The sequence below is a fragment of the Fulmarus glacialis genome, unplaced genomic scaffold (assembly GCF_000690835.1).
Source record: "Fulmarus glacialis isolate BGI_N327 unplaced genomic scaffold, ASM69083v1 scaffold38849, whole genome shotgun sequence".
Taxonomy (NCBI): Eukaryota; Metazoa; Chordata; class Aves; order Procellariiformes; family Procellariidae; genus Fulmarus; species Fulmarus glacialis.
In genome coordinates, this window is record NW_009234647.1 from 6945 (window position 1) to 31973 (window position 25029).

Genomic DNA, 25029 nt, shown 5'->3' on the forward strand with positions numbered 1-25029 from the left:
AGGTGCACTTATTAAACAATTAGGCAATTTATATGATCAGAGAGGGATGGTATAATCAGACAATGATTTGGGTACAAAACCTTTAAACGACTGTTAATCTGTGTTTTCATCTGGATTTTTAAACTTTTGAACATGAGACTGAATTGCTGTGCGTCAAGTTGCAAGGCACATTTTTAGGCCAAATTATTATATAGTTCATGTGCACGCATATCTAAATGTAGGCAGAATATCAATTACTATAGTAGCATTCAGAGTCAAGCAATCATGGTGTTTTCTTATTTGCATACCATAGCAAGTTCTACTTAATTTTTATAATTTTTAAAGAGGGATGAACTTTAGTTGCATGTCTGGTAAGCTGGAAACTGAGACACTGGGCCGAGTCAAAATTCAGAACGTCCATAAGCTACTGAAAAGTATATGACACAAGTATTCTTCCACATTAGAGAAGCTAATGCTTCCACTAAGCTTCAGTCTTACTTTTGCACAAAGATGCTCCACGCAACTAAAGCTGGCTTTTTAGGCTTGTACACTGTCACAAATTGAAGTATTTCTTCTAGGAGGTCTATTGGCTGACGTGATTCATTGAAACTTGCCATTTTCAACCATGTAAATCTGATATGACAAGACAAAGAAACCCAAGGTAGCACAAAGGCTTGTTCAGCTATCCAGATGTAAGATTTTATGTAGTGCATAAAAGTAAATCTCCAGTATGTTTGGACTGCAAGTTTTCCACAAAAACAGTCCTTATTTTACTTTGTCAAATTACTCTTCACTTAATTTCAATATTTCTACCTGCATTCAGATAAAAATACCTAGCTTAATTTATCAGAAACACAGGAGAAAGTGTGAACAGGCACTAATGAAGGCCTAAACAGAGCCAGTCTCTTCTCTCACTGAGGCATATAGCCCCCTTGTCTCACAGTCTGCGGGAGGTAACTTTTTGGCATTTCATCAACTGACAATGGATTTCCTTCCACTGTTTCAGGTCGCACAGTTTGTCCTTCAGAATTTGTCTGTAAAACAGCTGATAGAGCAGCATCCTGGGTATTTTTTTCCAGCCCAAGGCCCAACAGCTGTGAACTCTGACCTGAGATCTGCAGTTGTGCAAATCCAACAAGATCCCCCTCATTAGCAGGAGTAATTTGCTTTGTTCTTTCAAAGCATGGCCTGTCTGTGTTGGTTTCATCCTGACCACCATTTTGTTTGAAATACTGCTGCCTGTGTGTTGTACTGTCACCTCCTCCAGCGTGATCCTCTGATCTCTCTTCTGAATCTAGCAGTGGCTGAGTCGATTCAGACCTTGAAAAAACTTGTACAGGTGTTTGGTCTCTGTAGCCATTAAGTACTACAGTTGAATACTGTACAGTGCTTGAAGTGTTCTGTGTAGTTTCACCTTCGTCGCTGTCAGAGACACTTTGCCTAGGAGAAGACATGCATGAGGATCCTCCAATACCACTGCTGTGCCCTTCTGACGTACTTTTTTCCTTTTTAAGCAAGTCAAAGGGTTTTAGATCTTGTTCTGAAAAAGACTTCTTGTCATCAGCTTCTATTTCTACGACGCTTACATCTGTAAAGCTGCCTTCTGGGTACATCTGATCTTTGGAACTAAAGTTATGCTGAAAGAAAGAGATGGATGTTGCCTAAGAGGAAGGTTACGTTAAAAATCAAAAACTCCATTAAGTATCTGAATTTTTATTCTGTAATTGTTTCCCCTTTCTTCATATAAGTTTCCTCCTTACTAAGTTTGGCACTGTCTCTAAAGTATGTGTTACAAAATGAAGGACGTAGCTTTGTTTCCAATACAAAGTCTTAATTACGCTGCTATTCTAAACCCATAGTTGATGCGCAAGCTTTGCTCTAATTTTAATTATTCTTATGAGCTGTAAACATAGAATCATTTGCTGTGAAGCACAGGAACATTCTATATTGAGGCCATACATACATTACTTCCAATAATGTATTCAACATCACAGCACTTCTTCATAGAAGTTAGCTACAGTTTATTGAACAGAATTTACTATGTCATTCACCTCACATGGGGCATAAATTTTGCTGCCATCTCCTCAACCATCAGGAACTCTTAGAGCTTTCTCTCTTATTCATGACTTAACTATGCAAACAAGTCACTTCAGGGTTTTAAGAATGGGAATCATGAATTCTGTTTACTTGATCCTGATTTCCCATGAATGAGTAAAATAATTAGCACTTGACCCTTCCAACTACTAAACTGAATATAATTCACAATGTTAAAGCCTGCTCTATGCTGTGAACTTGTGCTAAGGGCCATGTATTTCTAATGCTTAATCTATTGATGCAATAAAGTCTAACCATATTGTATCACAATATCATGAAACTTAACATCCAGGGTTTTTTTCCTTGAAATCCATGTGTGCTAGAAGACAGAAGACTCCTGCTGCTTAGTTTATTTGAAACCTTGTGGACTAGATGATGGATGCAGAAAGATAAGTATTACCTTAGCTGGAACTTGAGGAGACCACTGAGCAATGTTACTCTTGGATGGATCAGGGACAATAGGCCAGATATGCTTTTTTATTCTGTCAAGATTAAAAACAGAACAAAATTACAAGATGCACTCCCCAAATTCCTGTGCTGATAGCAAATACTGCATAATCCAGGATACCACTCCCTTACACAGCAATTTTGCAAGAGTATTTATTTCCAAATAGGAATGTTTTCTGCACTTCTTTACATCTTTGTAAGAAGTTGTGCTACTTAGCAAAACACACTTAAGCACTGCACTTCTAACTCCTTCACACATTGGATGTAGCCATCCAACCAAGGCAAACCAAAAAATGGTAACAGTGAGGGATTTTCAAATTTATAGCACTGTATAATCTACAGAGCAATTATTTCGGTAAAGTCTATGATGCATGTCAGTATAAAAATACACTACTGCTTCTTTAAGATAACTATGAATATCACAGCTGTCAAAATGTAAGCCAACTTCACAGCTAAAAATAAAGTGAAACTATTTGAAGAAAAGCTTGCTTGGTGTTTTGTAACTCTGAACTCTTAAGTTTAAGAATGTAATAACTGTTACTTAGCAACAGAAGTTTCTGTAGATAAATCACTCCCAACCAAACTAACTTTGAAACTGATGCATCTATCCTGCTCTTTATAAACAGGCTCCAACAATAGATCCTCTGTAGGAGAACTTTGAAGAACATTGCAAATGGGCTTTTCAACTGACATCCATTAAAAACTGATTTTAGGAGCAGCAGGGAGGTCAGAAGGAAAAGGGCACAAAATGTCTTTAATTAGAAAGAAAAGATACTTGACTGGTGACATGGGAGTGGTGCTACTCCTTGCCAGAGAAAACACTTCAGCAATGAGCTCTCAGCCAAAGCCAGACAAGAACTTTGGGGTAGAGGGAGCAGGAGGAGGCAAGATGTTTCCCAGCAGATAGTAAATAGGCACAGAGTTTAACTGAGGTTATGCAAGGTAGATATAAAAGATGTCTGCCCAATTTTTTTGGCTGTAAAGCTTAAAGTTTGCTAGCACTGTAATTAAATAGCTCAAATACAGCCAGCAAACAGATCTTTTGTGCTTCACAAACTAGGGACCATCATTCCACTCTCACATGATGACTAAGAAAACAACACAGACAGTATCCTGATCAAAACCTAACAAACCTAACCTGACCAACTCTAGCAAGAAAAAACAGGAATTTCCTTGCAAGATTGAGTCATGTTTATCAACAATCAATGTATGTGTGTTTTACTTTCTCTTTCTGATCTAACTGCAGAATATTTACTTGCTTGTACTGAATTGCCATCTCTCTGGCAGAAATATCAGAAGCGTAAGAGAAAGACTTCATTTATACTTACAAGTCACGTTTGTTGAAGCAAAACAAAACTCCAAGGAGCACAATCAACAGGAAGGCTAGACACACAGGTACAACTATGGCTTCAATTTCTCCTTTCCCTGAAGAAAACGAAGAGAAGTAGTTATAGCCCACTTTGGCATTTAAGGAACTCAGCAGCAGCATACATTCCAAAGGGACAGAATCCAAAACTGAATACACCCACAGTGCTCAGTCTTAAGCTTCACCTTCAGAAGAACCTTCTCACCACATGAAAAGAGCCTGTTGGTGAAAACATGAAAAGCTCCATCCCAACAATCTAATGCCTTGCATCAACAGAAACCACAGGTTGCTCTAGATGCTGTAATACTGACAGAGCGAGTAATTTTACAGTTTGGGCAGATATGACTAACATCTATGGGAACCTGTCTGTGGTCCAGGCGTTTCAGTGGCTTACTGGCTGCCATAACATCATCATGGTCAAAGTAGTAATGTAAGCAAAGTCACTAGTCATCCATCAGTTTATTCTGTACATGAAAACATCCTCTGCCTGCAAACACTTAAGGTTGCATTATTGTTATCTATTCCTTCCAACGTTATATACATTCTTAAGTAAACCTTACAGAATGCTTAGGGAAGAGCAACACTATACAGAAAAAAACCCCAACCTGCTAAATCTGAAGAAGTGCTTTCCACAACTAAGTTCAGTTAATGCTGTTGCTCTCACCAGTACAAATAGGAAGCACTCTCTAAAGCTGAACATACAATAAATTTAACTCTTCAAAATGAGTGTCTGTAGAGAGCTGTAGCAAACTTTAACAGTGATATGAATGAGAATGCAGAACCTGAGGAAGGGCTGTAAGAATGGCCTGTGCTGACTGGCTCCTAGATTAGCAGATCAAGATCCCAGCACGCCTCTGCAGCTTCCCAGGACACCCGTACCAGGATAATAAAGGCCAACCTACCTTCAGATTAAAACAAAGACTTTGGACTCTAAGACCAGGGTAGGAGCCATCAGACACCAGAAGAGAAGACAAGGGCACTGAGTAAATCCTAATGACTCACACAAAGTTGGGGCAAAAGAATACTACAACCTACTAAAGTATACACAAAACACATCTAAACCCAGCGTATTTGCCAACCTGGAAGAGCTATCCAGGAGACCTGCAGAGGATAGCTTGTCCTCTGTACAATCAGAAGAAATCCTGACTAAACTACCTGTGATTGAGTACTACATAGGCTACCTGGACATCACACACCTTGTGAGTATGACTGTGACTGAAACTTTTTTCTTTTAAATAAAATCACTTTCCCTTCCTATCAGATCTTGCACAGAGCCTTGCTGTACCATTGCAACATTACTTTCTACTTCTAGTAATTGTGCCACTCTTCCTTACCAAATTTTTGTGTAGTAAATGTGAAATCAGGACCACTCCTGCCTCCTTCATCAGTGTATGCCATCATCCGCACAGTATACAGTGTATCACTGGTTAGAGAAGAGAGGGTATACTCTGTCTTGGAAGGATCCACTGTCACAGCTAAAGAGAGGAAAAAATTTATACTCATTTTCTGTACAATTTATTAGATCTCCACAAACACAGTAGCATTAAGACATCTGTCCTGATGTACAAGATAATTTTAGTACAATGTATGGCTGTATGGAAAATACAATAGACACAGAAAGACTACAAACTTGTACAAGAAATGTTGAGATTCATTTGTTTCTGTTCAAGTGTTTGAATTTATTCTCCTTCTTGATGATATTTTATGTGTTAATTTCCTGTGGGGTTTTTTTTTCCCCAGAATGTAGCTACAAACTAAACTAGTAGTAAAGGTGAGGCTTAAAGGTCTCTAATAAGCAGAATACATGGCTAACTAGACATATCTAGTCACTAACTAGAAAAAACCTGGTTAACTAGAAATAACAAGAAGTAGGGTAGGCATAAGTAATTGGCCCTTCCAATTTAAGCAAATCTAAAAAAGAAAGCTTTTGATAGTGCAAGCTCCCTGTCTTATGCCTGCAGGTCATACACACTACTGAGAACTAAAATGCACTTCAAACAAGATGTTTTACATCAGTAATATATTGATCTAGAGCTCCAGAAGGATTAAAATCCCTTTTTTTTAAGGTTTTATCATAGTTAAATGCAGTCAACTCCTTTACATCTTGAATGGTCTAGCTTCATCTTGCTAGACCACCATCTCATCCTGTATTTAAGTAGAAAGATGAGAGCACAATACCCACAAATCAGCTTTCAGAAACTAAACTCAGTACTCTGTTAAACACAAACTGAACGTTCTGATTTCTTTATTAGGGACTTTTCTGCTATGCCTTAGACATCAGCTTTATGTCATCAGAACAGACTGTCAGCCACACTCAATTCTGGATCTTGTTTTTCAGGCACATGTATTAGGAAGGAGACAGATGGAACACTTCAATGCCACAAAGCACTTCTTTGCTTTCTGTTACCTGTTTCATTTCCATCGATAGTTTTGTAAAATATGGTGTAACTTCTGATAAATCCATTTTGTTCATCCACTGTGAGATGGTTCCATGTCAAAACAGCTTCAGCTTTTCCTACTTTTTTTGTCTGAACGGTTGGTCCTTTTGAAGGACCTGTAATGGGAGATGAAGATTACATTCTGTTGGACACCCTTGCACCCACAGCAGCAGTGTATTAATGAGCACTGAATTGCTACTGCATAAAAACGACAATGGAATAGCTGGATTAACTCATCTGCAACGCATTATTTTCATACAACATAGCAACTCTGAAGATGTTTTAAAAGAGAAACCTCCAGGAAAAAACATATGAGAAACAGTAATCAGCAGATCACATGAAATCTTCAACTGAAGTTAGTCTTGGCTTCATACTTGAAATTTAGAATAAATCAGCATAGAAATATTACTATACCAATAAAATAACAAACTCATACCAAATTATCTGGTAAAGGTTGGAAAAAAGGGAAAAAAAAAAAAGTCAGCCACAGACATCTGTTTAACTCCAAACACTGTAAATAAGCAGAATGGATGTTAATAGAAGGGACAAGATCAATTATGTCAGATGACCCTCAAGTGTAGGACCATTTTTCATTACGTAGTCCACATTGAAGCGGTGGTCTCATTATTTTTAGACAAGAAAGTCAGTTTATGTATTCCAAGATGACTATTTTGTACTTACGATCCTGCTGAGGATAAGCCTTCACAGACTGTCCACTTCCCTGACCATCAGCATAGAGAGGGTACACGGTTATCAAGTAACACTTGAATGGCTTTATATCACCTAATAAAAGAAATTTAAAACATGTTGTTTCACAGATAGTCAAATTCTTCACCATCTTTCTCATTTACTTCAGACACAGGGTTCTGGGTTTTGGCTATTTTATTAGATGCACTTGTATCTAATGCAGCTGACTTTTTTTTCTAGAGCTCATGGATATACTGCTCCAAAATATTAACTAAAAGAACAATATAATGGTTCACATTCAAATGTTAATTTTAATAGGCAGACTTCATAGAAGTCTTTTTTCCTAATTTATTTTAAATAAAAAGCCTTTATCTGTCTGCAACTCTGAACCCCAAAATTATTGATTTGAGCTACTGATCATAATCTGAAAAGAACTGTAAAGCTGATCAAGTTTCACTGTTTGAACTGAAAGAGGGATCAGAATTTGATTTTTGAAGAAACTCAGCCTGTTTGCTATTTTAATGGTTTCCAAGAACGAGAAGACTAAAAACAAAATGCAGATTAAAACCTTGCTGTTACATAATATAAATTTCAAAATGCAAGATCAGATACAGTTTTGTATTTGACAAAAATACACAGATACTTCCACACTCATGATAAACTAAAAGAAGCCCTCAGCATTATCCCAGATTCCTGTCCTACAACAAAATTCTAGTCAACATGAGGATGTTCCTCACTTTGAGAATACTTACTGGTTTTTAGAGTATTCTACAAAGTATTTATAGACTTATGAGCTAAATACCTTTTAAGTATGTTCCTTGAACATTTCCTGGTTCGCTCTGCCATTCTATGATGCAGTCTGAGCTGTTGGACACCAGACACCATTCGATCACATATTTAAGAACATAACTGTTAGCAGCAGTCCACCCTACCCATAATTTGCCATCTTTAGGCAGTGTTCTAACATTCTTCACAGGAGCTGCGATTAAAGAATACAGAAAAGTAATAAATACTGACAGTTTTTCTACTAGATATTCATAATAGCTCTTTTGTCAAATGTGGACACTTTCGGGTTAATGGTGACAATTTGACAGAACCTAAGTAAATGTAAAAGCCATTTTCTGAATTGGAAGCTTATATCTAAATCGTTGTATCAGAGATCCAAAATAAGCAGTATTAGGCTATTTAAAAACTAGAAATTAGACTCAGCTTCTCTGTTCTCAAACACAGTAAGTTGCCTAATTGCACAGTATAGAGATACTATGTTTCTTCCAAAAGAATGGGTCTATTTCACAGAGAAATCAAACCCTGAGACACTTGAAAATTCCCATTCTGATCCTCAATTCATGTACCTTACCAAGTACTTCTGGCTGCAATGCTACTCTGTTTGAAACATACCCTTAATTAGTTCATCTAATAGTTTTAGAATCTGTGGCTCTCCCTTGGTGTTTACACTAAAAGCAGCATCTGTCCGTATACTTATTTTTTGCTCCCTATCCTGGTAGGGTTCAGATTGTCTAAGAGGAGGCTGGAAGTAAGGAAAAACCAGCATGTAGTTACTACTACTGCACAATGAAAGGAACATAATAAAAAGGAACATGAACAGTAGGGAAACAGTGGAAGCAGATGACAAAGCAACCAGACAAAGATACTGAAAATGTGGGGAAGTGAGACTGGGACAAGAGATGAAAGGAGCGGGGGGAAATCAGAACCCAGAAGGAAGAACAATGGCGAGATGGTATACACATGAAGTAAAGGATACTTGCTTCCCCAACTCTGATTTTTTAAAAAGAAAAAAAAAAATGCCTGCTATGCTAAGAAAAGAAACAATAGGGAATACAGCTCACAGTAGCTCTAAGGATCAAAAAGAACAACAAAATAGCACACACAGCTTCAAATGAACCTGTGAGTACATAAATCCACATATTCCCTAGTGTACAAATGGTAGCATAACTATAAAGCATAAGACTGTAGATACATTCAGTATACATTAATTATGTGTCCACGTAAACAGTATCATTTTACAACACTGAAGATTTCTTTTAACAAAAGCCATGCAGATGCATTTGAAAGAAACATTACTAGGACACTAACCTTTTGAATTACTTGCTGGGATAAGTAAAACTGATGGAGGGGATGCCCCAACTCTGTTATGGGCAATCACAGTCACTTCGTAAGTTCCATTTGGCAGCTTTAATGTAAGGTTGGTGGTATTAACATTGTATTTCTCTGTTGGACTGGAGGAAGATGATTTAGCTCTGACAGTCACTTCATACTGCAAGATTACTCCATTGGCTTCAAATGGTTCCAATGCCTTTAGAAACACATCTCTGATTAGACCGATACTGAACAAACGTGACTTAACCTTTATTTTCTTCGATGCATAACTTAAAAATCTGAGAGCAAGTCAAGTTACATAGATCAAATAGCTGCATATTTAAGGAAAGCGCAAATAACCTGCATTCATTTCTGTAAAGCAGTAAGTTCCAGAACTATTTCTGGTTTAAATCCTCTCTTTCTTGGCTCACAATCCTACCTACTAGTTTAGTAAAAGCTATTCTGTAAAGATTGCAGAACATGTGTTGACAAAACCTGCATTTTATGTGATTATACAACACAGTGACACAAAAGGAATCTCACATCTTAAGCTGTGTTGAACCCAAAATGCAAAACAGCCCAAGTAGTTTTCTTTTATTACACATGGAAAAATATTGTTTCTGTGTTATCTAATAACACGGAAAAATACTGTGTTTCTGTGTAACAGTATTAGTTTTCAGATAATTTAAGAGAAAATTGTTGAACCTGTAAAGTAGCACCCGTTTTCCAATTTTAAGCTAAATAATACCAAAAGTGGCATGTGGCATATGAGTTACGTCAGAAAATGATGCCATATTAATATACATGTAACTTCACACATGCCACCTAGTAATAGGGAAAAAGTAATAAAAAAACAGCTACATCAAATGTGACAAAGTTCACAGACCAAAAGAAAGCAGGAGATGGGGACTGACATAACTGCATTCACTTTCTTGGTTTTGGACTAACCAGCCAACTAGACACAGCAGCCTACTGCATGCAAATGTGCAGTGCTGTATTTAATAAGTTCGGCCTCTGGAATGTCTCTAGGCTTAATGGATTTTGCAGCTGGAGTATCCCTGTCCAGACAGTACTGCAAAAATTTTAGGATACAGCTGAAGGCATAACATGATGGTTTACTTTGTTCAACTGAAAGTTTCCAATTCCACAGACTGCTTAAGGACAGCAAGTCAGGAATCTGAAAGTGGATTCTGTATACTCTGGATCACAGATGTGTGTCAGTTAACTGATGGCCTTTACATCAGTACTTTTAATTTTTCATAATGATTGTAAGAATACTGATAATAAGAATACTAAAGTCACTTCTTCTGTCAATAAAACCTGTACTATCCCAGCTACCTACTCAAGTTTGTTGAGGTAAATTTTGCCACTTAAAACCTCATGTTTTTAAAAGAATGCTCAATTCCTGCAGTTTATCATATTGCTTTACCTTCCACATCAGATGCACAGTCCAGGAAGCTGGTGAGCGAGATGCATCAATGATCCTCCATATGGCTGGTCCTTTAGATGGTTCTGATGAAACAAACAATGCTTAATAGTAGAAATATTTTTATTTAATCTGTTTGAATTCATCCCTGTGACTATCATTAGATGCTTACCTTTTTTTTTTTTTAAATAAAAGCATATACAAAAAGTGCTTCCTTAGTTCCTCAAAGAAAATAATGCTTGGTATATTAAGTGGAACACCTGCATGGAAAGATTTGCTGAAGGCATGAGCAAAACACCAGTTCTGTTCTAAGTGTACAGTATCAAAATAACTGAGAGTCACCATGCTGAGCATCTGCAACAATGGGCTGAAGATGACAGGGCTGAGTGAGGCACGACCAAACCTACACCATGCAGCCTGTGTCCAAAGGCACAGCCCTGCACCTCTGTATAGAGCAAACCTTGCTATGGTCTGTAGCTGCAACACTCTCCCTATCCCTCAATATCAAGTAACCTAAAAAAGGAAAGTGCAGAAAAGCTAACAAGGAGACAAATTTCTCCTGCCAGAATTCCCCAAGTTTCCTATACCCTTTACGCTAAAAAGGGTAACAGAACTGCAGTACTTTTGTACCAATACACTCTGGTGTCAGTACTGTAAAAAATTCAAGTGGTATTTCCACTACAAATTTCATTTCAAAGTAGAATGAATCAATCTATTACAGTGCATAAAACAATGAAAAGTGGCCAATCCTTTGTGAGGGCCTTAGCCCTAATAAAAAGATGATCTTAAGATGCAATTACATTTATAATCTTGCTAGACTATTTTCTCTGAGAGTTTTTTATTGTGTTTTTTATATTAATCATTATAAGTTTTTGGCTGGTTTACCTCCAAAAAACCAGTACCAAGTCTACAGTGTGCATCTTGTCTCTTACGCTTTACATCAGGAAGGAGGGAGAACTGGGAATTGAGGCAAAGGGAGCTCTTTCTTAACAATCTCACTTGAGTACCCTGTTTTGATTCACATGGAACAGAAGCAATTGTATATCTTGCCTAATATAGATCATGAATGCAACATGACCTGCCTCATGTTCATTTCCTACCATAACACCTTTGTTCTGAGGCTAAAATAAGACCTGCATATTTAGTCACTAATGGCAGTATTTTTGCAAAGCCAGTCACCCCAACAGAACAGCAACACAGTCTAAATAGGCAGGCAGTCCTGAAATCCTCATTGCTCAGGTTGATAGTAACCACTGAAAACAAAACCATACTGTCATTAGGAGTTGAAAAGAAGTGACTAGAATATTGAAATAATATTTTACAATACCTCCTCCAGAGAAAGTAAATTTTGCATAGAGCTGAAGCAATGCCATTATGTACACATAAATTCCATTTTGTTTAAACAAGTAGGGTATATACTATAATCTTTCTCTTACTTCTCCAATATAAGATGACAGGTGAATTCAATCAAAACTCATTACTGGGAACTCAGTTAGGATAAATAAGGAAAGATTTCTGATCCAGTGCAGTTAAGCTCCAAGCACAAAGTGATATTTTAACAATGAAACCTGTATTGATTTAACTTTGTTTAAAGACATGCGCTGAAATGCTGCACTAAATAGACTGCTTAAGAAGAGGGAGCCTTGGAAAGCACTAAGGAACAGATAGGATATTACAGAAAGACGACCAGGAACACTGCAAGCAGGAAAGGCTAAAGCACATAAAAAAAAGCACATTTAAAAAAAAAACACCACCACAATCAGGCTGACTTAGAAGCTAAACGGGTCTTAAAGTATTTGTAGTAGTTGGAGGGAAGAATAGATTCCCTACTGGGTATCAAGCACACAATCAGAAGGTCCATTCATTGGCTCCATATGGGGTAGGATCAGTATAGGCCATAAACAAAAGCAATCTTGCAAGCTATCAAAGTAGAAATCAAATGGAAACGGGACCAAGCTAAAGTAGTTTCACTCCTCACAACCCTAGAATTGGAAAAGAAGAGTTTCTAACTGATAATAACCAAGTTCCTGGAAAAACAAGAAATAAAATCCCCACATCATTTAATTCTCTTTGAAGTCAAAAATCAGCAAGTGATTCCCATTGCAATTGCTACTGATGATTCAGGAGGAAACCAAACAAGCTTTTAAAATCAAATCCCTTTGAGGGCGATTTACTAATTCTAGAATCCCCAGAAATCACAGTGCATATTACTGTAATATACACAGCTACACAGCAAACCTGCTCTGCTGGATATAAAGACCCTTGGCTACAGTCACTATTTGGAGGTACAAAGTAGATGTTTCCTGATAAGCATTAGGCAGTAAAACAATTGCCAAAAGATATCAAAATTGCCAGAATGCTAGCGTTACTCTTCAGCATCATGATTGTACATTTGTGCCTTTGCATTTAAGGATTCTGTGAAGTTGATAGTTACAGTACTTAACACTTGGAAACTTAACACTTGGATAAAACCATATAGAAATATAGAAGTATACCTTCTTGAATATAGTAGTGGTAAATACACCTGTATCTTGGTAGCTTGCTAGTGAGACAAACACCAAATCTTTTGAATACAGAAGGCAAGCAGATGGGGAATCTTCTGGTATATGGATCTAACAGTCTTAGACAAAGCATCTTAGACAAACATCTAAAAGTCAGTTTTATAATTTGATTGAGGGCAATAATAATGGTATAAATAACTTAAGTGCCCAGTGTCTGCTTGTTTCATTTAATCTTTGCAATATCCAACTGTACAGTAAAAATCAACGAATAAAAAATTTTAGTACAGGTTTTGCCAAAATTGCAACCTGAAGTCCCTTGTCTGAGCCTGACACTTGGTAGAAAAAGGATCAGGGAACTACAGACCTCATGAGCTCCGTTCCAACTTAAGTTATCCCACTATCCTATAAATTTGCAACTGTATCTAGGCATTTGCAAGAGGTGACCATACTTCTGAAGTTGTCTGCAAGCAAACTCAGAATATGAAATTATTTTACTGTCAACTTATTGCTACAATAGCAAAAAATGCTAACTGATTAGCAAGCAATGCAGAAAAAGCGTGACTATGCTGTTATCATTAGGAAGGGTAGCTACAACAATTTGTTAAAATGCTGTTCTACCAGCAGAAAATAGACTGTATTTACATTTGCAGTTATCACAACTAATGGCACAGGTATTCCTCAACAGCTCACTGCACACTGAAATTAGTTCATTTTACCTTTAGCAAGAAGCAAGACACTAATGTAGCATGTCCTGACACCAGTAGACATTCAGACTCAAGAAGATACCAGTTAGCACCTCTCAAGCATCTATTAAAGATGTTACATTAGTTCCAGTTCAGCCTAAGTGGGCTATTCAGGATGAATGACAAAAGGAAAACAGACCACAGAAAGGTATGTTATACATCAAAGTCGGGGGCTTTTATTTCAAGAGCAAATTAAAGGGCCAAATGCATAGGTCTAGGTTGTGTTTGTTTATATACTGCATGTATTTTTGTTCTGTTAATGGAAAATGTAAGAATCCACTATTTGAGAACAGGATTCTTCATACTGTAACAAATGCATGGGTGTGATTTTAATGTCAGTATTCCAATAATTACTGCTCAGTTATTGTTGTGCAACTTTATTTTCTATGAGTTTACAGTTGCTGCAACAATTGCTAAGTCATTAAATCCTGCAAAACAAAAAAAAAATTAGAAAACCGGTTACAGAAAACGCTAAACATACTCAACTAATGGTTTCGGCACAAGTCAGCAGCAGAAGGCACAGTCTCTGTACTTAAGAACAAACTTGCAGGAAAGCCTTTCTACTGAGGAAATACTGCAATGACTTCTGTGAGCTGTGAAGTATATTAAGTTCATAACACAGTGAGTTGTAGTTACTTTAATGCCACAGTACATTTCAAGCAATGCATGTACTCATGAGCAACTCAAACCAATCAATGAAGTTAAAAAACATGCTGTGGAATGCAGTGGACACAGATCTTGGAAGCCACTGAGTGCAGTAACAGTCTGCAGTGCCACTGTCCTGAAGGAATATGAGTGAGTCCAGGGCGATGCAGCACACCTGCAGAACATATAGTTCAATGGAAACAGACAGTGTCATAACATCTGACTGGAGCATCACAAGGAGTTGAAAGGCCAGCCAAGTTGATGAGCTGGTTGTAGTGTGAACAGATTCAGTGCACAGCAGCAACTTTGCAATGCTGAGGATTTGTTCCACAAAGCAGTGAAGGCTGACATTTGACTGAGGCTCTTAAGCAGTTTTTTTTTCAGGGCTGTGAACTTAAAGCTTAACCTAGTGGTTTGCTATCTTTTGAGCATCTTAAGTAGCAATTGGTTTATACTTTGAAGTTGTATATATCCTGCTTGCAAAATCCTTTTGTGCAAGACTAAGCAGATCCAAATACTGCCCCCAAAGAGCTGATGCTGGTAAGAAGCTTTGCTCATTAAATCATCATAGTAGCAATTCAGTGTTCACCCGCTATTGCAAAGGGACAGGACATTACAAGTCCAGATCTACAAGATGACAAGTCCAACGATTATGTCATCAAGAAGGAAAATTGTACAGAAACAGTGATTTTTTTGATTAAATATAGCCAAAATAAAACCATTATCCACACAGACTCAATCTTACTTAAAGTCAGCAGTTTATAGATGGCATTCTTTCTTACACCTCCCATAGTGACAACCATATTAGTGATGAGCAGCAAGACTCTTGATTACTGTGTGTAGAATATTGTAAGTAAGTGGGTACAAGACAGTGCAGAAGCAGCTGTAAGTGACTGACAAGCAAGAAAGTGTTGTAGATGCAGAATACCTTGGGAAAAGTTAAGAGTAAACCAGAGTGTTTTATTTAGATGCTTTGGTGCGTAAGAGGCTACACTTCCCATATGCACATTATTTCCTACCATTGCTTCACTAAGTTTGTGAAGAAGTCTATGTACCCTGTATGACTAAAATATTCTGCTTCATACTTATTGATACTTGTTCACCTATGACTATCTAATGGCCTCCTAAACACAGAGCTGTTCACAAACTAAGGCAGTCTGTCTGTCAAAAAAAACCCAACCAAACTTTCACACAGGCAGAATAGCTTCTGTGACAGGATAACCTTCAGAACAAAAAAAACAAGTATAAAGACTACATCTCTTCTAAAAGACTCTGAGAATATAACTTCCTGTGAAGAAAGCCTTTCTTCCCTACCTCCCATTTTAGCTGTTTTCAGGGACCACCTCTAGACTAGCTTTATGGGAAGCTATTCTCATGCTCCTTGGAATGCATGGGTCAAGTCGGTCAGTACTGAAAGTAACTCAGGAGACCCTTGTTGCATGTGTAATCAAACAGTTCAAGTAAGGATACACAATTTCAGCTGGCTATTGCCAAATTGCTGAGCACTCACACATTCTGGAAGTCAGTGACCTACTTTCATATATTACTTACTATCTTCAGTGGTGACCCCAGTTTTCTCCTCACTCCAGTCACTCCAGTAGCCCACTCCATCTTCCTTCATGCAACGAATTGAAAAGACATACTCTGTGTAGGGTCTGAGCCCTTGGACACTGAATGAAGTTCTTGGTGAAGCTGTATCTTCAGGAGGAACCTGTAAGTGGAAGAAAGATTTTAGAGGCACTGATCAAAAATTGTAAAGCTGAGCTCTGTGCTACTACAGCTCCCATCCAAGAGGGCTCCCCACTGCATACACACCCAATACAAACAACATAGTTTTACCCCACTCTTACTTCCAAAAGCTTCAATTCTCAACCATGGTTTGGTACAGGACCAGTCACAGTTGTGTGTATTTACCAGGTATAATAAAGTACATACACTAGAATAGGTAAGCAGCTATCTCAGGACAGTCTCTGATACTCTGTTTTCTTTTTTAACTAGTTTATGTCTACCTCTCCTTCCTTCCCATATAATTCCTCTACTTACTGATCTGTAATATCCCTCTTCACATTTCAGAACTTTGCTAGGTTATCTGCTTGATTATTGATTGCAAACTACCTGCGCTAGAAGCCTCCTATAAAGCTAGAGAATCGATGGCCATTACTTCCACTGATACAGAACAGTGTTTCTTAACTGACATTGAAAATAGTTTGTTTTAGAGTAGTTTATACTTTTGCTAATAAATGAGTTTATTTTCATAAGCTCTTTCCTTTATCTTAGATTAGCAACTGAATGCCAGAAAATATTCTTACTGCGTATGTATAGAAACAGACTGTGATGTAGATAATAGATATATGTCGGTACACACGCACGCTGACTCCATCACATTATTCCACTTGCAATTAAGGTTTTTTTTTTTATATAGTGAGCAACCCTGCAAGAGGAATGACTGCAGATTAAACACACGTGCAGGACACTCAAGAGATTAATCCTGAGTGCAAAGGATTGCCAAAGTAGTAAAATTTTACCACAGCTAAGCAAGCTCAGTTGTTTTAAAAGTTACTATTTCAACGGTCTTGTACACATGTTAAAAGGGCAAGACAAGTTAGAAGGACTTAATAGGACAATGTATCAACAGATCCTGGAGTTGCAGAATAAGCTGTACAGGACAGTGCTTTTTAAAATATCAATACAGGTGATTTTAATTATTAACGTCTGCATCTAAAGTTGTAAAAGTTCCTCCAAAGGAATACACTACATCAGTCACAAGCAACTGTGTTATGCTACCTGCTTCAAACACCGTATTTTGGTAAGTCAGAAGCAGTCTTCCTTCCAACAAGTTATGAAATTCAGAATACTTTTGGGCCTCTGTACTTGAAACAAAAGATGGGAAGATCTTGATGAAAAGAGTGTTTCTGGAACACTGCTGCTCTGAGAGAAAGCTTCAAGAAAGGCAAAACTGAGAAGCTATTGAAAATACGTCCACAGATTGATGAACAAGAAAAAACCCACAACTCTTGATGACATGAGCATATTATAGTACGCTACAGGTAAGGCATATTCCTTACTCTTTTCCAGTTCCTTGACTGTATCAGGCTTAAGGCATGTATGCAGGACAACCACACTGTATAGAATCATAGGATCATTTAGGTTGGAAAAGACCTTTAAGATAATTCTAAAGTTATTTTTGTGTTTAGGAGTGGTATGCATGAGTGTACCTACAAAAAGTCTGTAACAGGATCTCAGATCTCATTAAGTTCTCAGCTTCTGTCTGCCCTGGGAAATAATTAACATCAACAGAGTGGATTATATCTAGAATGCACCTTATAAAATCATAGAATCATTTAGATTAGACCCTTAAGATCATCAAGTCCAACCATAAACCAAACACTGCCAAGTTCACCACTAAACCATATCCTTAAGCACCACATCTACATGTCTTTTAAATACCTCCAGGGATGGTGACTCAACCAGTTCCCTGGGCAGCCTGGTCCAATGCTTGACAACCCTTTCAGTGAAGAATGTTCTCCTAATCTAAACCTCTTCTGGTCAACTTGAGGCCATTTCCTCTCGTTCTATTGCTAGTTACTTGGCAGAAGAGACCAACCCCCACCTCACTACAACCTCCTTTCAGGTAGTTGTAGAGTGCGATGAGGTCTCCCCTCAGCCTCTTTTCTCCAGGCTAAACAACCCCAGCTCCCTCAGCTGCTCCTCATAAGGCTTGCTCTCTAGACTGGCTTCCTTGCTCTTCTTTGGACACACTCCAGCACCTCAATTTCTGTCTTGTAGTGAGGGGCCCAAAACTGAACACAGTATTCGAGGTGCAGCCTCACCAGTGCCGAGTATAGGGGAACGATCGCTCTTCTAGACCTGCTGGCCACACTATTTCTGATACAAGCCAGGATGCCATTGGCCTTCTTGGCCACCTGAGCACACTGCCAGCTCATGTTCAGCTGGCTGTCAACCACCACCCCCACGTCCTTTTCCACTGGGCAGCTTTCCAGCCACTCTTCCCCAAGCCTGTAGTGTTGTATGGGGTTGCTGTCACCCAAGTGCAGGAACAGCAAGTTCAAAAAAGCATCCCAGCACTGTACAGTGTTTGCCCAAGCTTTAAATGACATTTAGATTAGTAGTTTTGCATGGGAAGATGAAAGTCCATGAATGTTCTAGATGTGGCATGTACACAATAAAAATTCAAAATAAACATACTGCAACATGATGAGGAGGACAGCAGAGAAGTCCACAAAGAAAAGACAAGGCCACTGTACTCCAGATTGTGCCAAAAAAACCTAGATCACAGCCTTCATGAACAGGCCAGATAAATTACCTTGAGAGGCCACATAAGGCCTACGGATAATAAAGTGAATCCTCTGAACTGCAGCAGCAAGAGAACTTCTTCTGCAGTTTGACAAATGGCTGGGTTACAGCAGAAGAGTGACAAGGGACATTAGTGGTATTACCTGCATCCAGTTTGTGTCACCAGTGATCCTGTAGCGAATGTTGAATTTCAGCTTCATCACAGCTGCTGAAATCCGATTCTCCCAGGAAAGCTTCAGAACAGTAGGTAATATTCCTGAGTTGACTGATAAGTTGTGTGGAGACAGAGGTTTAACTAGAAAAGAAGGAGTCAGAGTCAACTCTACAGCTGTATTTTATCATGCCTCTAGCAGTTGGTACACTATGCTTTAACACTACCGCTAAAGCCTTTCACAAGCTCAAATGGCTGCTACTTCACACTAGTTTCTAAAGCAGACTACTCAACAAGAACTTGCTATCTGAATTGTGATCAAATATCTCACCTTCCCTACCCTTGTCCAGCACAGTTCAAGTTCCAGTCAACAATATTTTGGCAGTATTAACTTTTATAGTGAAGAAACATTAACATACCAATTTAGCAATATGCACAGAAGCAGCAGTTATGTACTACTAAAGCTTTATCAAGAGGTATATAGTTACCAATGTCAATGGGATCAAGAACAAGAGGATCAGATTCAGCCTTCCCAAGAGCATTTGCTGCTTCTACCCAGACCTCCAGGTTAACAAAGAACTGAACATCAGTAATCGTACAAGAATTGTTTACATCTTTTGGTATACAGTCAGGAAAGTTCTCATGTGGCCTAAATAAAAGAGAAGGAAAAACAAGGTATAAAGCAGTAAGTTTGGTTTCCTTTAGAGAATCTTTTTAAGTAGATCAGAATGATCAATCAGTTTAGCTTGTACGTTTCCCTCTGCCATTATCTTTGTAAGCAGAGGGGCAGGAAGAAAAGGTGACACAATTAGAATGGCTTGTTCAGCCACAAATGCATGATTGCATTAGAATAGAAACTAGAATAAAGTCTCTTGACTTCAAGTCACACATCTTCAGAAGCATAAGCCATGGTATTGTAATTATAAAGTTCTATAAAAACCTGACTTAGCTTAAAAAATAAAGATCAAGAATTGATACATTTAATCAAAAGCAATATGGCTAGGAACTAGAAGCATATTCATGCGCTGAAAGATGTAGTCAGTATTACCTGCATATGCTTCAAGAGTACAGTGTTACAGCTGCAACACATCATCATTTCTGTTCACCATCTTCTGTTACACTAAGAGCAAATAGTTCTAGGGGCATCAGGAGTTTTGCAAAGCATTAAGGTTTTCTATTTATCCATACTTTCTACTACACTTGTTACTAGAACACTTTAGCGGAATGGGGTAGGTGGAAAGCTGTAGGCAGTCATTCCTGTTTCCAGAGCAGAGCAACAATTCTGTCCACTCCATTTTAAACTACAAGAGACCATTTGAAGAGTTTGAAAAATACTTAAATTGATTTGCTTTCACAGGAAAAATACTTTTGTTGAAGCTTTCATGTTAGGATAAATCATGGACAAACACCATTCTGAGTTGTTAGGAAGTACAGAGTAGATAATACCTCTACAAAATCTAGTCACTATATGTTGGTTTCTCTACTTAGAATCATAGAATGGTTTGCGTTGGAAGAGACCTTTAAAGGTCATCTAGTCTGACCCTCCCACAATGAGCAAGGACATCTTCTATTTGTTTAGAATGTGACAGAACAGTCACCACAGAAAAACATAAAATACATCATTTCGGTCCAGCCACCTAATGATTAGGTGTATTGTACTCAAGCCACACTAATCATGTACTTGAAGAATGGAAAAATATGAGATAGCTGTTACTCCAAAACAAGTGCAGCAACAAAATTTCAAGTCCAACTCTTTCTTTAACTCTTCCCTTCTTCCCAAATGCTTCTGAAGCAATGCTTCAGAAAACTGGATTTAAGTTAAGAATTTTTGCAAAGTATCAAGGAATTTCAACAAAGTTTGGTTTAGCCTACAAATATTCTTCAAAATTATTTAGATATTCTATAGATGGCTACTTACCATCTGTATTTCAACCTGAAGTGAGTGTCCAGGAATGTATGCCTTCCAGGGTTCCAGGTACAAGTCATAGGATACGTGAGTTTTGATACCTGATGCACAATGCAACTTAAGTTCTTGGGCTTCTCTGGGGGCACTGTACAGAAAAAGTTAGCAATAACTAATCTATACATTTCAATCCAGTAAGAATCATGGTAAGTGTCCCATTAGAGCAATTTCAGTGAACATCAGAAGTATTTATAATCAGATTTATTTCTAAAGGAGGGGGCAAAAAGTGCTAGATACCATCCAGCAATAGAAGTCAAGAAGCTGAACCAGCTGCTCTGAGAAACAGTAGGCTATATAAGGAACAAGCACCTGACAGTAAGGAACAGCATAGAAGGTTTCTCACTCTTTGAGGCAGAAAACCTAGTATCAACCATCTCTCATCTAAATCCATTTTAATTCACACAGAAAAAAATGCTAATAAGCACTGCAGCTGGATTGGCATATGCTGACTTTGCCAATAACCTGAGCTCTAAGGCAATTGTGATAGGTCTATTATCCCCCACCTGAGCTATGGAAGAGGATGCTTTAGTTGCAAACACCTACAAGAAAGATAAGGGATTTTCATTAATGCACTTTAGTAGCATGTAAGAAAGTTTTTCAGAGTGCAGCTGAACTATTTTTTTCCCTTCTTAAAATCAAATCACAGCATACAAAAAGTTTGTTTCTAGCTTTTAGGATATCACTATTTACAAGAGTATAACGCACTTGAAGAATCGTATTTCCTTTCAAGCAGAATGCTATTTTCAACAGAACTGCCTTATGAACCTTATAGTTTTGTTCCTGAATAGCTGTACTCTTCTCAAACCTGTTGTTATTCTCATTGTTTACAGAATTTTTCTTTAACTGACACTATGAAAATACAGTAGCTTTAAATACAAACGCATCTCAATATTCATATGTGAATTACAACTGTAGAATATCATCTGTACTGTCGTCCAGTTTATCATCTTTGGATATTGTATCTGTCCTCACCTTTCCAGATATTTTGCCTGTCACATCTTTTCCATTAAGAAATTTACTCCTCAGAAGTTGCAATAGAAAACATTGTTTTTCTGTGAAAGCATTTTGTAACTCATGCTAGAGCCACATTAGTTTAAATTGTGAACGCAAGCCAGCCTTTTGTACAGACCATGCAACAACTGCAATACCTTTTGCCAACACTAGGAGGCAACATAATTCATCAGCCATTCATACTCCAACATTAAGGACACTTGAACACTTACCTTATAAACAATCCACCAACTTATTAAGAAGTAGTATATTAAGTTATTCATGTTACTTTCTCAAGACCTGAGTCTTGTCTCAAAGAGCACTTGCTCTGAACTATGCAAGTGCTGTCATGCTTGAACAAGGAAAGTCTATAATTACTTAAAAGTATTTTCTTAGGTATAGAGGTAGAGTAATTCAAACAGTATGTTCCATCCTTAAGGCAGTTCAGGTTAGCTTTAATGATACAGATGGATTAAATATTTCTCAGTCCATTAATGAAGAAAACATTAATTTCATAGTGTTATTATGAAAGCTGGATATATGACCTTATTGTATTTCCTTAAACACTGAAACAGAAGCAAATAGTAAGGAAAAGTTAGTTTATTTCCTAGGATCTACTTCAGTTAAATTCATATCTTCTTTTTGTAATTTAAGTCTTCCTGCTACAGCATTATTCTGTTTTCTTCCTATTTCAACACTGAAATACTCCAGAGTATTTTCTGTTTTTTAGAAAACTTTATTCTGTGCATATTTACCAGCTTTGATGGCATATAATTTGACAATGTTTTTATACAATTATGCAGGAACTGAGGGAATGGAAATGTGCATATTTGCTATTGTTCACATTCTCTTCCCTATTTCTCAGAAGCAATTTTCTTATGACCACAATAAAAGGTAAGAAAAATGGTACTTACAGCCTATTGTAACTGTAATTCCATAAATGTTCTGCTCAATCTGTCCGTCTGCTAAAATGTTGCATGTCAGAGGCGTAGCCAGTGAAGAAGTGTCATTAAATGTGACACTGGAAACTGTTCTATTTATTTCACGATACTGTTCTTTAGGTACCACTCTATTTTTAATTTTCCAGATAATTTGATTAGCATAGATATTGCCAAAGTCAAGACAACTCTCATTCAAAATACATAATGCTGTGAAATTGGAACCAAGGGCCAATACAGGAGACTCTGGGATGATGTGACCACATGACTGTACAAGTCCCCCTGAAACTAAAGAGAAAAAGAATTGCATCTTTATTAAAAACTACAGAACATTCCATAATCAATATGGCTGATAAACACTAGTGTAATATTAAAACTGCTACATGGGTCTAAGCAGGAAATGAATTAGTTACTTGACAGTTATAAAACTGAAATGCATTAGTGGACCACCAAGCAGATTTAAGGGGAAAAACCAGTGTAGTGGTCCCCAGGCTTTGCAAAAGCATTTTACCAAGCAAGAAAAGCTCTATTAATAAACAAGGGCCTTCAGACCGAGAGACACGGATTGAATGTTTAGTATGTTTTGAAACAGGAAGGTAATATACTTGAGGTTACTCTTTGCAGTTAAAAAGGTATTTTCTATGAGGAACTTAACGACAAAAAGCTGCGCTGGGGCAAGGGCACACCCCTGCTGCACTGAGGCAAGGGCACACCCCTGCTGCACTGAGGCAAGGGCACACCCCTGCTGCACTGGACTAGTTTTAAGAAGAACTGCATGCAAACAGTTAAATACTTTAGCTGTCCATTTCAAAAGCTTCAGTGTGTATACTATAAGCATATTTGGGAATTACAGTGAACTCTGCACATTTCATAGTACTCTTTTTACAAAGGAACTTCAGCACAACAATAAAATTGTGACTATTGCTACAGAGGTACATAAAGAGAAAGGTGTCAAGTTTTAAAGATGAAATAGATGACGGAAAACTGCCTTGAATCAACAGCCATACTAAACATCTTGAGGATGATCATTTGCTACACAATAGCAGTGGCCCACAGCTCTAACTTCATCATTGAGCCTATTACACTAGTCCACTAGTAGCTTATTGCTTTAACAGCGTTTAGTCTGACCAAGGCACGCTTTCATTTAGACACCATTTGGCATATGTGAAATTAAACTTCAGTTTGCTACAGGGACCAGCTCCAGTGATGTCAGTGGAATGAAAGCACCCTTTCACTGACCAAAGTCGCTCTTCACTACCTCTGTACACAAATGAGTGATCAATAGAAGCAGAAGTAAGTATTGGTTTAACATACATTATTTTACCATAGTATTAAGAGCGTAGACTATTTCTCTCTATCCTAACGTACCTTGCTTTCTGCCCCACCCCACAAGTATCTAGACAAAAAGCAAGTATGTGCTCAAGCATCTGATTAAAGAAGTTCTGCAAGTCTCTTGTGTTTGAAACACAGAAGTCTTACCTCCAAGAAAACAAATATTCAAGAGCAGATATAAGCCATGGGCCACCCAGTTCCACCAAGAAAACATGCTGCACAGAATTCCTGTAACAGAGAAATACGTTGTTTTTTAGATTTAAACTATTACTCTTCACTTTAGATCAGCGTCAAATTTAGATTTGTATTTGACCTATGACAATTTCTCAGGTACACACCTGAAAGCATTAGTATCTTCTCACTCTAGAGAAAGAATGGGCATATTGTTTCCATTTTACTCAGTGCTATAACAAAATCCAATGTCTACTTAAGATAACTGATGCAGTTTAAAGCCTCTTTAGTTACAAATTTAATAAATGCATCAGCTTAAGGCTTTCGTGTGGTATATGGAAACAAGCTTCATTGGTACTTCTGTGGGAGGTTCAGTTAGAATAGTGTGTGTAACACTGTCTCAGGTTTTAAAACAGAATCCAATGAATTTGATTATGGTTACCATACCTACCTAGCCTTCAAAGGCACTGATACAAATGCTTTGCACAAGGTTCAGAACAACTCACCACAAAAACTGTGTGTCTCATTCACAAGAGTTACTTAAAATACATTTTAAGAATTATGAAGCACAATGCTTCCAATCAAGAACTGTTGACTACTATAGCAAAAGGATTAACTAATTCTTCAAAACCTTACACGGGAGTTTGTAATTCCTCAAAAGTTGGGAAGTTTTTTTAACATCTTATGTTCTTTATTTCTGTACCGCAGCAGAGCTCACTTGTTATGTTTTGGCAATTCTACAAAACA

At 37.7% G+C, this 25029-nt stretch overlaps 1 protein-coding gene across 1 annotated transcript; it reads right to left on the bottom strand.

Moving 5' to 3' along the window:
- Window positions 1-489: 489 nt before the first annotated feature.
- Window positions 490-24336, bottom strand: CSF3R (colony stimulating factor 3 receptor (granulocyte)). The gene is made up of 15 exons (XM_009585714.1): window positions 24259-24336; window positions 22756-23067; window positions 20807-20939; window positions 19377-19537; window positions 18881-19032; window positions 15975-16134; window positions 10538-10620; window positions 9106-9325; window positions 7814-7990; window positions 7006-7107; window positions 6294-6440; window positions 5221-5361; window positions 3849-3945; window positions 2474-2555; window positions 490-1616 (listed from the first exon to the last, which is right to left on the bottom strand). Exons 1-15 carry the CDS (start codon window positions 24323-24325, stop codon window positions 891-893), a joined length of 2760 nt encoding a protein of 919 aa, XP_009584009.1. The 5' UTR covers window positions 24326-24336; the 3' UTR covers window positions 490-890.
- Between the last annotated feature and the right edge of the window lie 693 nt (window positions 24337-25029).